The 12,565-nt window shown below is 50.0% G+C and overlaps 1 protein-coding gene across 6 annotated transcripts in view; it reads left to right on the top strand.

The window, feature by feature from the left end:
* LOC142557325 (uncharacterized) overlaps window positions 1-12,565 on the top strand; it is a 412,081-nt gene that overhangs the window by 265,252 nt on the left and 134,264 nt on the right. For all 6 annotated transcript variants that reach the window (XM_075669074.1, XM_075669068.1, XM_075669069.1 and 3 more), the window contains one exon: window positions 6,570-9,064. In XM_075669074.1, coding sequence (XP_075525189.1) covers window positions 8,972-9,064 — 93 coding nt within the window. In that variant the 5' untranslated portion in view covers window positions 6,570-8,971. The remainder of the gene's footprint in view (window positions 1-6,569; window positions 9,065-12,565) is intronic.

The following is a 12,565-nucleotide window of genomic DNA, read 5'->3' as shown; positions in this document are numbered from 1 at the left end:
TTATTATTATTGTCATTATTATTATTAGTTACTTGTGTCTTATACCTTACCGTCGTCTCCAAAAACGCGACTCCAAACGCCTCCGCGGGTGCGCTCTCCGTATACACTCGCTCACTCTATTCTTTGCTTGGTCGGCGCGCTGCCAGGACGGTGAGGGGACACCTCGAGATTGCGCGGTCCTAAAGTTCCGAAAAGAGAGACGCCTCCACAGGGCGAAGTTGTTCTCACCGTTCCGCTATAGTACTATACCCGCTACGTGCTACTAACACGACCACCAACGCTGCTGCTGCTGCTGCTGCTATTCTCGGTGCATTGTAAATAGTTTCTGTTTACGACGCCGCGATAAAGCTGTCACCATGCACGTTTGCTCGTGTGTCCTTCGCCTTGCTCTCGTCGCGTGGGCTCAGTAAGCGGTCCGAGACAACGCGAAAAGGGCGTTCGAGACTTGGCGTACGTGCCTGCCTTCTCGACGCCATGCCTGGATCGCAGTTCGATTTTCCCACCCTCGGGCGTACAGGTATATTCATACGGCCGTCTATACTATCGTGATGATGCCTCGCCACTTTGCAACTGGCACATTTCTTTCGCTTTATAAAGCTTTGAAGCGAAGCTTTCTTCCGCTTGTTAGGAGTGGCCTGCCGAGATGCGGACCTGCAAGCTATTTCAGCCCGCTGCAGGTGCGTCGATCCAACCGCGGTGGTGGCGCACTTCAGAGAACTGCGGATAGCCGGCAGTCACGCGGCGAGGGGTCAGCTCGGGGGAGTTCTCGAGGGGAGGCAATTGGCGGAACCTCCCCATGCGCTTTTCGAGACACCAGACAATGTGCAGCGGCGGAGGCCGCTGTGCGAGGTCCGCTCTGGAATTTAGAGGCGCCGGCTGGGTTCGGGCGTGACCGCCAGACTACGGGGACGCGGGACAATGGATACCACGACGACTGCGCTGCAAAGGTCGTCGGCCCTCGGAGAGAGCACTGAAACCTGTGCGGCATGTGTGTGTGTAAAACCCCTACCCCCTTCTCACAAAGGCGACCATGAGGACTTTCTACGAGGACTTTCTACGATGACGTCGAACGATGACGTCGGACGATGACGTCGAAAGGAGTGGTTATAAGCGGCCGTTGTCGGCTGCTGGTGTGTGCTCGTCGTCGTGCTCTGTGCTCGAAATGTACTCGTGAGCTGTGTGCTGTATGTTCGTCTTGCGGGCTCCATTTGGGAGTCTCGCATAGACTGTGTAAATGTATCTCTTGTTCAAAATGTAAATACTGCAAATAAACCCTGCTCGCCTAAGTCCCGACGAAGAGTCAAGGTTCTCCCTACAACTACGACCGCCAAAATACAATAGCCTCTCCTCCGAGGTTTGGGGTTCGTCAACATTCTCCTCGCCTAGCGCAGACGACAAACTGGGCTGTTCGATACGTGCCGCGTGGTATGTTCGGCTGGGTATGTTTCGCTGGTTATACGTGCTCGCGTAGACAGCTTGGGCCCCTGGGCATCTGCACGGCCGTTCTTGGCCCAGTCCTCCAGATTGGGTGCCACTTTGACACGAGCGGCATTAGAAGCCTATAGGGCACCACGAGTTCTGATAGACAACAACGACAACTTACCACATGCCTTGTACTTATCTGTGCATACGCCTGTCATCATTCCAACCTTGACATAGATCACGCGTCGCCCTTGTCCACGCCTGGCAATGAGAGCTAACAGCTGCAGGCGACGGGGCCGGGTGCGTGTCATCAACTGTCGCTGGTACTTCGCTAACGTAATCGTCGCGTCATTTCGACTCAAATGTTGCGTTGCCGTTCTGGTATTTTCTTATTCAGTCTTCTTTTTTTTTTTTTTTTACTGCGAAAATGAAGGTGGCGGCACAGACAAAGAAGGAGTGGGGTGCATTGGAAGAGCAGATGCGCGTTGGTAACATTCGCTTGCTCGTGCAAACGCTTTTGTCTTAGATTTAGCGGCACGTCAAAAGACCCCTACGCGGCGAAATTTATTCAGAGCGTTTCACTCCGACATTCCTCGCAACGCGCCGTTCAGTTTCGGAACATTAAGTCCTTCCCCTAAAAGTTTCGTGCATTATAAACGCGCACTAATGAAGCCTGCATATTATCCTTGTTTTAATAGGGATGTTCCTTACAGACGCAGCTGCGGCCGCCGTTTTCTTTCTTCCTTCCTTTCTTTCTTTCTTTCTTTTATTTCTTTCTTGCACTTTGCGCACTACTCCAAGTCACAAACGGGCTATAAAAGGGCCGATGCGCGTATTGATATGCTTGATGGTAGGCGAAGAGGGAAATTTAGGAGCGAAGAGCGCGTAGCATCAAGCGCGGCCTTAGTGCCGGAGCAGAACCGGTGTTTCGCTTTGCTTTCCCAGCGCGGAGAGAACCCCGCGGCCTGCGCGAGGTAAGCGCTCGTCTCGACGTGGTGATGGGGCGCACTGAGCGAGCGGCTGCCATCTATTTGCGTCCCCGGCCCTGCACCACCGGGCGTCGGGTCTCCCTTCACGGAGCGCGTCGCGATTGGCGCCGTGTAACACGCGTGTCACACGGCTGCTTCTTGCGCCCTCTTCCGGCGCCGCTGAAAAACGACAAAAAAAAAAAAACCACTAAACCAAGCAAACGAGAAAGAAACGAGAAACAGAGACAATAAAACTTTAACACATCTGTGACTCTCAGTATACTGTACTCACTATAGAACTGCGATTGACTTACGTTGATAGGACCTCGGTTAATTCGACTTTTCGCCTCATTCGAATGCACGAAAGAGTTCCCGGCAAGGAACCATATACGTTTACGTGGAAGGAAAACTGGTTTAGTTAGAACGCTAAAGCATGCCGCTTCGGTTAATTCGACCTTCACTGACTCCAACCGGCGCCAGCTTCGGAGCGTAGTGGTTACAATAAATTCAGCAGACGACTCTACGTCTCTCGTCTGTTTTGAGGGTTTTCGTTAGTAGCGACTGCAGTGTTATGTTTGTGGCCCACTCAACGACGACGACGACGACGTCGCCAGCAACGTAACTGTCTAGCGCTGAGACAACGTTTAAACAAGTCGGCTGTCTTCGCCGCTTGCCGGTTCACTCGCGGTTCAAGTGGAAGAAGAAAAAAAAAAAGGACATCGCAGACTGCTTGAAACAATGAAGCAAAATTTTAATCTGTTCATTTTGCCGCCATTTCTTAATTCGACCTTTCGGATAATTCGACCTTTTTTGGATAATTCGACCTTTCGGATAATTTGACCCAATGTAGAGGTCCCGCAAGGGTCGAGTTAACGGGAGTCGACTGCACTGTTCTATGGGAATACGTCGAGATCAGTGGCAGCTGTTAACAGCCAACCTCTATGAGACCTGCAGGGGACATTAAGCGTAATTTATTTTTCGCTGTCATTTGAGCCGTCAAGGAGATCGCTAAAGTCTGCAGAAGTCAAGACAAACCCGTTTTTCACCGTCAAAGACATTCTAGTCGGGCGCAAGGACTCTTAAAAACTAAACGCCTGAACGCAAGCTCAGCCCCCGACAAACTGTGCAGCCCGCTGAATATGTATAGGGCACAGTATACATGCACAGCCAAGAAAAGAAAATTGACATACTACAACGCGGGCAGGTCATACACGCTCCATTTTTACATGCTTATAGCACGCTCAGTTCTAATAGTAATCACGGAAGAGGTACGCGTAGGAAAGAACAAATATTGCTTTCAGAACTGTTCATGAGTTAATACACCAGTTGCAAGTCTTCGCACAGATTTGGTACGTGAATTTTAAACAGTTCGAGAATGATAAATGTTTTAATTTAAGAGAAGACCGTTTGAACCTTTCAGAAGCGCTCCATGCCAATTTCCGCGACAGCGGCTCGTTTTGAAGAGGCGAATTGCTACATTGCTAATTAATTATCACCTTTAAGACTTTAGCACTGACTCCATATAGGTTTCACCAATATACGTACGAGGTTCTAGTTCGGCTTCATTCGTCATTGCATACTGATTCGGCATTTTTTCTTTTTGTCTTCGTCAGTTTTCGCCGCCCGCACACTTATGCGCACATTGAACCGAGTATCCGGTCGCGCCTGCCGCATTGCTGCTCATCGACTCAGGCGCCCCGACGCTAAGCTCTCATCGTTGCGCGCGTACCTGAGTGTGCATGTTTTAATTGCTCATTTCCGCACTCAATTTCTGTACATTGATTGGACAACACCAAAGGTTATAGAAAAGCCGGCGACAAATGGTTGCTATCATTCGGAGCATTACCAAATAAAACACGATTTAGTTGGTGCCCGTAACTGGCCCATTCCCGTCCCCGCCCATTTATGGAGTTGAAGGAACTAAAAGGATGAGGAAACGAGAGAGAGAGAGAGAGAGAGAGAGAGAGAGAGAGAGAGAGAGAGAGAGAGAGAGAGAGAGAGAGAGCTAGCAGCTTAAGACCGTGTGCCAAAGTTTCGCCGAGGCTTCCGTTTCCACGAGGGTATCGCATTCGTACTCGCTATATAACAGGCCTCAATGAGATCCATGGTCCCCTCCGTCCAAGGCGTTGGCACCGAAACGGTGCTTCCCTTCTCCCTCGTTCTCCTGTAGTTCGTATAACTCGATTCTGCATCTTCCAGGCGTCCCTCCCTTTGACCCACTTGGGACCCCTCGCAGGAATTGTGCCTCGCACGGCGAGCCAGCTATGCCGGAGCGCGCACTGGCAAGCGCTCGTCTCCGGAATTCTAGGGTCGTCCAATTCCTGCAGGAACGACCCGACCCGGTCGCAAGCACGGAAGTGGCGCTGCAAGGAGCCTCGGATTCGGGCCGGAGCGGTTAAGAGTTCGCGTGTTTCAGTCGTATTACTTGCTCAGGCTTTCCAGCTTAACACCGGCCGTACAGAATAGTGAGCGTGGCTTGGAACGGGACGTGGGTGTTTTGTTTCCCCGCTGGTGGCACGATGCCACTATGCTCTCGTTTATCTGCTTTGAGTCAAAGCGCGACGGGAACGGGTCACCAGTGAGCGCTAACAAAGGTTTTGTGTTTTCAATTTCAGCTATTCGCGAGTGGCACGGAGTGCCTGTTTTCTTACCCGCGCTGTCGCAGCCTTAAGCTTGCTCCTGTTTGAAAGTTGTTTACAACGTTTCGAATAAATTACAGAGTGACTTAGCCGTACGTTAGACAGCGATGCTGTTTCTTCGGTAGTTCGTAAAATATTGAGTGAGTGAGTGAGTGAGTGAGTGAGTGAGTGAGTGAGTGAGTGAGTGAGTGAGTGAGTGAGTGAGTGAGTGAGTGAGTGAGTGAGTGAGTGAGTGAGTGAGTGAGTGAGTGGAAGAGTGGAGGACTGCGTGCGTCCCTGTGTATATGCGGGTCAGCACAGCAAGACAGTGCGAATATAGTCGGCATATTCATGCTTGTGTATATTTCACGTGTGCACATATGTGTTACTCGCGGGCAATAAAAAAGAAACAGTTAGAACTAGGCGCGTGTCCTCGTCATTTCCTGTCCTTGTCCCGGCGTGCTCTGTAATTCACAATTACACGGAGCACGAACTAGACCTGTGTCAAACCTTGTTGCGAATATAGCAATGTGCGAGACTGCGCTATATTTGGCATTCCATAACGATATAACCAGCGCGAGAGCTGTCGCGGAACACAACAAAGAAGCGACAAGGACAAGCGATGACTTCCAACTGGCGTCTATTACAAAGAAGCACTAACATATATATATATATATATATATATATATATATATATATATATATATATATATATATATATATATATATATATATATATATATATATATATATATAACCTCGAGCACGCGATCGCAACCACATGGCTATTGCGGGAGGCGTCTGTATCAGTAAACCTTTCATAGCGTTGACTTATAAGGAGTTTGCTTGCTTAGCCGCCTTAGGCTTTTGGCGCTCGCTGTTGTTTATTTGTGGTGGTATTGTCAACTTGCGCAACTGTGATTGTGATCACGTGCGCGAGGTTACATGTTCACGCTTCTTTGTAATAAACGCCAGTTGGAAGTGAGCGCTTTTCCTCGTCGCTTCTTTCTTGTGTTCGGTGTCTACTCACTCGCTGGTTATATCATTGGCGAATATAGCGCCGCCATGTATGGGGTGAGCATGTCTTTTTCACGCCACCAAGTCATATCAGTAACAGCTGGGGCCAGTGTGTACGCGCTATAGCGGGCGACGTCGGCCGTATGTGGGCACTCTGTGATCACTCTCCACATTGATCCTGCACATGGTTGCCAACTTGGGATGAGTTTTGTGTTTTCTAGAAACTGGACCAGAGGACGCGTAGGGGCGTCTCTTCTCATAAGGCTTTTTCTTCCGCGGAAAAATTCAGCCTTGGTCGCAACCATAGTGAAGAAACTCGCTGACGCATAAGGTGGTGAACGTCCTCGTCCATAGGATATGTCTTCAGATATTCAGAAGTGTCCGAATGAAGTGTTTTTGTCATGCTAACGTTCCCGCAATTTTTGCTGCTGCTCATGTAATTTCCAGGTATACGTTAGCTGTCATTCATTCCCGTAGCACCCGTGAGTCGGTCGCCGTGCGCTCTCAGCTCAACCTCTTTTTTTTTTTTTTCTTATTGTTGCAGAGTCGTGGAACCGGAAGCCATGAGCGAGCGCGCGGCCGGAGACAGTCCTGAGGAAGGCCACTTCCTCCTCTCCCTCGGGCGCCTGCCCGTCCTTCCTACGGTCCAACAACACCAGGACTCTTGCGCTGCACTGACCTTCTAGCCTACGTCACCAAAGGACGTCACTTCCGCCAGCCGTGTCCCGTCGATTCTTCGTTTCCCGGACCAACCATTGTCGTGGAATCACTTCTGTCGTCTGGTCGTCCTGTGGTTCGTTGCCGAAATCGTTTAAGAACCCCATCCCTTCGTCGGGTCGCAATTTTTACCTACGGTGTGTGTGCGTGTGTGCGTGACGTCATCGCTGAGGCGCGCACGTGACCCTGAACGTCCTGACAGCGTCATTGTCACGTGACCAACCAAGCCCACTTATTGCCTGTCGTCTGCAGCCCCTGGTCGTTGGTGTTCATCATCGAGTTGTCACAGTCCGCGAACGCGTCGTCTGCGACTTTGCCGGATCCTCGTTGAAGTCGCCGCTCAACTTTACCTACAGATTGTATCGCACGCACTTTTGCTGTTCTGTCCATCTACGTCAGGTGTCTTGGCTGTCACGTTGTGCGAAAAGAAAAGCGCACTCTTCGTGTTCACCTACGACCAGCCCTTTGTACGCTCTTTCATCGCCTCAAGACTGTTGCGTCGCTCACTGGCAATACTGGAAACGGTTTTTTCGAATCAAATAACGTCTTACGATTGCGCCGTGAAGGTGTAAGCTTTCACTTTAGAGCGAGCGCAGGCTTTCAAGGTCTAAAGATCACCTCATCTGTCGATAGTCGTTGAGCATCACCTTCGAGTGTCTCCTAAACGTTCTAGCGTCATCAGGGTTTTAATACGTAACCGAACTCTGTTGTATCACTTGTCCGTCTTGTCAATAACACATCGTAGAACTGTTGTCTCCTAGCATTGACGTCATTTCTATGCTAGTAGTCCGCTGTGAGAAACACGGAACACATATTTGAGTGCTCTTGTCGCGAGTAGGCCAGTTGTCAATGTTTGCAGACTGAATCGAAGTGCAGTTCTTCCCGGAACGTTCTTTCTTCTTTCACTTATTTATATGTTAAGAATAATATGTTTGTCGTGCGTTTAAACACCCGCACCAACATCTCCATCATTTTCGACTGAAACAATTGCCGTGTGTTAAGCCTCTGCGTCATTGTCGGCTACTTGAAGTTGACCTTAGGTGTGGCACCTATCTCTGAACTTGTTCCCAAGCACTGTCGAACGCATCCTGAAGGCTCAACTTACATACCGCGCTCCTTGAACAGAATTCCGGGGCACAGTTCAGAGGACTCACCTGTGACGGGCGAACCCTCTGCGTTTGTCAATAGCCAAGCAACACTTGATCTACACGAAACGCTGTCCTCGGTGTCGTCTGCTAAAGAATTTCCCGGGTGTCGTCTGCTTATAGTTATCCGTGAAACATCCAGTGTGTAGGAACTCGCCTGAGAACACTTCAAAGTGAACGCGCTGCCAGAAGTGCGCAGATTACAAGGTTGTGAACAAAACTGAGAGACCGCAGGTGACATAACCGCCTCGCAGTGGTCTTCGAGACACTAATCACATCGCTACGTACTTCATCGTACCTGTTTATAGTTTTTCTCGCGTTAAGATTCCGCTCACTTAGGTGACTTCAGCGTAAGAAAGCGGAAACTCAGGTTGATCATTTCGAGCGCGCTCTTACACCCCTTGGCTTCGACTGCGAGCCGTGATAATCATCGAAACAATTTCTTTTCCTCACCGAAAAACCTGGGGGACGTCGTGTTGTTAGCACAAATGAAAATCCGCACCCCGAGAAAGGCGCTCCTATTTGGAAGAGCGCGAATTGAGAATCGCAATTTCTTCCACCAGAAGAACGCTTGGGCCAAGCTTCTAGTACGTCACAACTAAGAGAAGTTCTAGATTAAGCAAGCAACCTCAGCCAGGTCTCAACGCGCAAGTCTGAGCGTCGGTCGTCTTTAAAAGCAGACTCGTTGGAAAAAATCGACCCAAACGTCGAGTTAGCCAAGTCCGCACCTCTACATCGCAGAGCGCTTCGACTGCAGGTCAGAAATAAGCGCTTTAGGCAGACAACAACAACAACAACAACAACAACAACAACAACAACAACAACAACCTGTTCCTGACGCTCAAGCCTCCTCGAACTGTCGCGTCGAATCGACCCGAGGGAGTCGTCCTACGAAGCGATCAGCAGTCGATGCGCTGGACTCTGTCTTACCGTGCGCTGTCACCCCTCCTGTCGATCTCCTCATCCACTCCCATCTCCACGAAGTGACGGGCCACGGAGCCGCGTCGCCTTCGGAACTGCGCGGGAGTGTCGTGTCGAATCAGTGCTCCCATTCGCTTCCTAGCGCATCGTCGCCGGCGGCGGCATGATTCCCTACTCGACATGCATGCGATTCGCGTCCCGGGACCGTCGCCCCCGCAACGCTACGCAGTGGACCGTCTGCAGGAGTCAGATCGGGGTAAGTCCAGTTTTGTTTTTCTTCAGTGTACTTGCTTTGTTGTTTTTCTCCAGCAGTACATACGATTAATGTTTGCGCGGAGGAAAGGGGGGGGGGGGGCGGACCAGTTCAACGACGTGAATAGAGTGTTGTTGACATTTGTACCACGAAGTGTGTTTCTCCGGGGAATGGGGCTTTCAAAGCGAATTGCGCGATAAGCTTCCGTTTATTATTTTCTTTTTGAAGCAACATATTCAGTCTTTGTGTACTAACGCGCCTCGGCAGTTTATAGGCTTGCGGTGAGCGCCTGGAGGTGCCTGTGGCTGAAATTTCTAATTTCCGCCCTGAATCTGCGTCAGCGTTTGTGGAGTGTTTACGCGCCTTAGTCGACAAAAATTGCAAGCCCCAATCGCGCTTTCTGTAGACAGTCTGTGGATGTCTCAGAAGAAAAAGAAAAAACGTACATTTCGATTGCGACAGCAAATTATTAGGCAGCTATACGAACTAAGGATAGTATTGTTCTCTCGACCGTATAAACTTGTATAAATTCGCCTACTAACTAAGTTAACTCCCCTTCACCCCCCCCCCTCCCCCACTGCCTGCTGCCTTGCGCGTTATGAAAGATGGCGCGCTTGCTCGCCGCCTCACTTCCTTGCATGCGCGAGATCAAGTCACCGTCCTTCTCGGCTCATGCATATCACTCGCACCTACAGCATATATGACGCGAGACCGTAATCTTAGCGCACTAAGTCTGCACACGGAACGTCGCGGCAACGGTGGAAATTCGCCTGCAGTGTCCATATAATTGCCGTAGCAACAAAGAGATTTGTGAGAATTATGTGAAGTCCCTCACACGTTCCACAGCGTACAAAGCAACCACTTTGCAAACTTTGTTCGCACATAGCGCTCTTGGAGCAAGGTGCGGACCGAAGCTGCGCTAAGGAGGTTAAAAAAGTGTTTTTTTTTTCTTGGTATCCCCCCCCCCCCCGGGCCGCGTGCAGCCTGTACCGAGCTGAACCAGCAGCCGATTTCGCAAAGGTCGTTCACCATTGGCTATGGTCACCTTGGAGAGGAATCGTGTCCTAACGTCGCGATTGTCGGCCGCCTGCGGACACAGTTGAAGAGTGAGAACGTTCTCGTGGAATACGGACCCCGAGGATAAATAGACTCGCGAGAGGCTCGTTTGTTCAGGGCTCTCTCTCATTTTCCGCGACCAGGTCGAGGGTGCGTTTACCCAGAGCGCGAGAAGCGAGTTGATTGTTCTCTCGGCGCTGATCCTCTCGGAGCCTTCTCGCGGTCTGCGTATAGTCTTATTTACGTAAGGGAGCACGTATAGACCACCTTTTTTTTCTTTTCCCGCACCGCCCCATCTCCTCCCACGCCTGCCGCTTGCTTCTCTCTTTTTTTTCATTAATTTAGCAGTTTTTTTTTTATTTCCTGTGTGCTGAACATACACACGCACAAGCACACTCACACGCACGTGCGCGTTCATTGGCGTTGTTCTCGTTGTCGAGCGAAGGCGATGGTGCCGGCTGTTGCATCGTGGTTAGCGAAGTTCTCGTTGGAAGCTGCAATTGTGGCTGCCGTGCTCTTTCCCCCTTTCGTCTCTTGCGTTTACCCACTGTTTACTCTCACGCTTTTTTCCATTTTGTTTTTTTCAGCGCACCTTCTCGCTTTATTCTGTGAAGCGCGATACTTAATTGACGCCGGGGCGTTGTTAGCGAAAATGTTGGTTGTTCTCGCCGGAAAAATAACTTTCTTTTTCTTTTTTTTCGTTGTTGCCGTTGTTGGCGCTGCTCCGCTCTACACCGCCATGTTTACCTCCGATGTTTACGATGGCGCCGGTAACGGCGGGAGCGCTCCCTAGACTTCTGAAGCAGCCGCTGGCGTTCTTATTTTGAACTGTTTCTGCTTCCACGCGTTTGCCCCACTAATAACGTGCAGCAACGTGCAAGTTAGATCTTCCTTTCGGCTAAGCGGAGAGACCGGATTTTGCGGGACTTTGTGCGCCAGAGATCGATTTCTGAATTGGCTTGGGCGCCGGCGAATGTCGTGCCACGTAAATCCGCGTCATGATTGGCCAACGCCTTCGGAGCCGTCGTCCTCGCTCGGCTGCCGTGATTGGGCAGCACCGCCTCGAGGCGTTCGCTCTTGCAACCAATCGCCGTACGACACGTGAGGCACGTGCCTGTCGTGATCGGTCGTGTCGTTCGCGAAGCCGCGCCGTTGTCGACACCGTTTCGTCTCTGCCATCTTTTAAAGAAGACGATATTAACAGAGAAACGCTCTGAGGTAAACGTAAGTAAATTTTAGATGGGAGGTGAATTTCACGTTGCGCAAAATTGGTTGCACTATGAACAACAACGTTGATTTCGAAACTGCGCGCAAGCTGCAAACTGCGGCTCTCGTGTCTGTTTGAAGTCTCGAAAAAATTTCTCTTGTGAGATCTTCCGTTGTACCGGCAGCCTACTTCACGTCGATTGGCCGTTCGCCGTTTTTTACGAGCCACCCTAGCCTATAGGAAATGTGATTAATATTACGGGTCGATGTATATACATATACTGAATAAAGTGCATATAATGTATCGATAGTCTGATGGGTAAAAAAAATGACTACAAGAAGTGGTCACGTCATGTAATAGTAATCTAATTGTGCTCGTGAAGAGCTTTAAATATTGCAGAATACGAGAGACGTAAGGTGCATAAGTCGGCTACAGTGTTTTTCGTCTTCTCGCCTTGTCCCCACGTCCGCTTTGTGGATCTAAACATTCAGCGTGGTCTAGAAGCATATAGCCCACCAAGAAGCCAAAAGTAGCAGTCGGTGGAATTTGGACTCCCATTAGCCGAAGCAGGCTCTCTTATAACTTTCACCTCGCAGCACGCTATCAGCCGAGAGCCAGGCGATAACAGCGCCTTTCGTCAATAAACCATCGCTTTCCTTTAAGCCCCATAACTTTCTTTCTTTCTTTCTTTCTTTCTTTCTTTCTTTCTTTCTTTCTTTCTTTCTTTCTTTCTTTATAATTGTGAACGGGGACGGCGTAAGTAACTCGCGTCTGCCAAGAGTGGGAAGTTCCTTCTCATGAAAAGCTACGCCAGTAAAAAAAAAAAAAAAAAGAAGAAAGAGAAACGAAAGAAGTCAAAATAGAAACGGCAACCCAGGGGGTGTTGGTTATTTTCGAGACCCGCCAAGGTGAAGCGCTTTCGGCGGTGGCACACACTCAAGCCCCCGCGAGGGAGCCTGCAGTTCATTCTGTCCAACTCAAAGCCCTCTTACTGTCTTGTTTCGTGGAGGCCCGTACTCCCTTGGACATCTAATTTTCTGGCACGCCCCTTCCCTTTTATCATCTATACCGTCCTCGTCTTCGACAGGCGCCAGGCCGGTGGGCCTTGTTTGCGGCGCGTCTTATATAATGTTTGCGCATTTCGCTCTTCCGTTTGGTTTGCAGTTTTGCCAGAATCCGCTCGGCGTTGCGCGTTGTCGGGGCGCAGAGCCTCCGATGTTTGCGGCCGATGTGTGTTTATG

The sequence above is a fragment of the Dermacentor variabilis genome, chromosome 9 (genome assembly GCF_050947875.1).
Source record: "Dermacentor variabilis isolate Ectoservices chromosome 9, ASM5094787v1, whole genome shotgun sequence".
In the NCBI taxonomy this organism is placed as follows: Eukaryota; Metazoa; Arthropoda; class Arachnida; order Ixodida; family Ixodidae; genus Dermacentor; species Dermacentor variabilis.
This window is presented reverse-complemented; position numbering and strand designations above follow the sequence as displayed.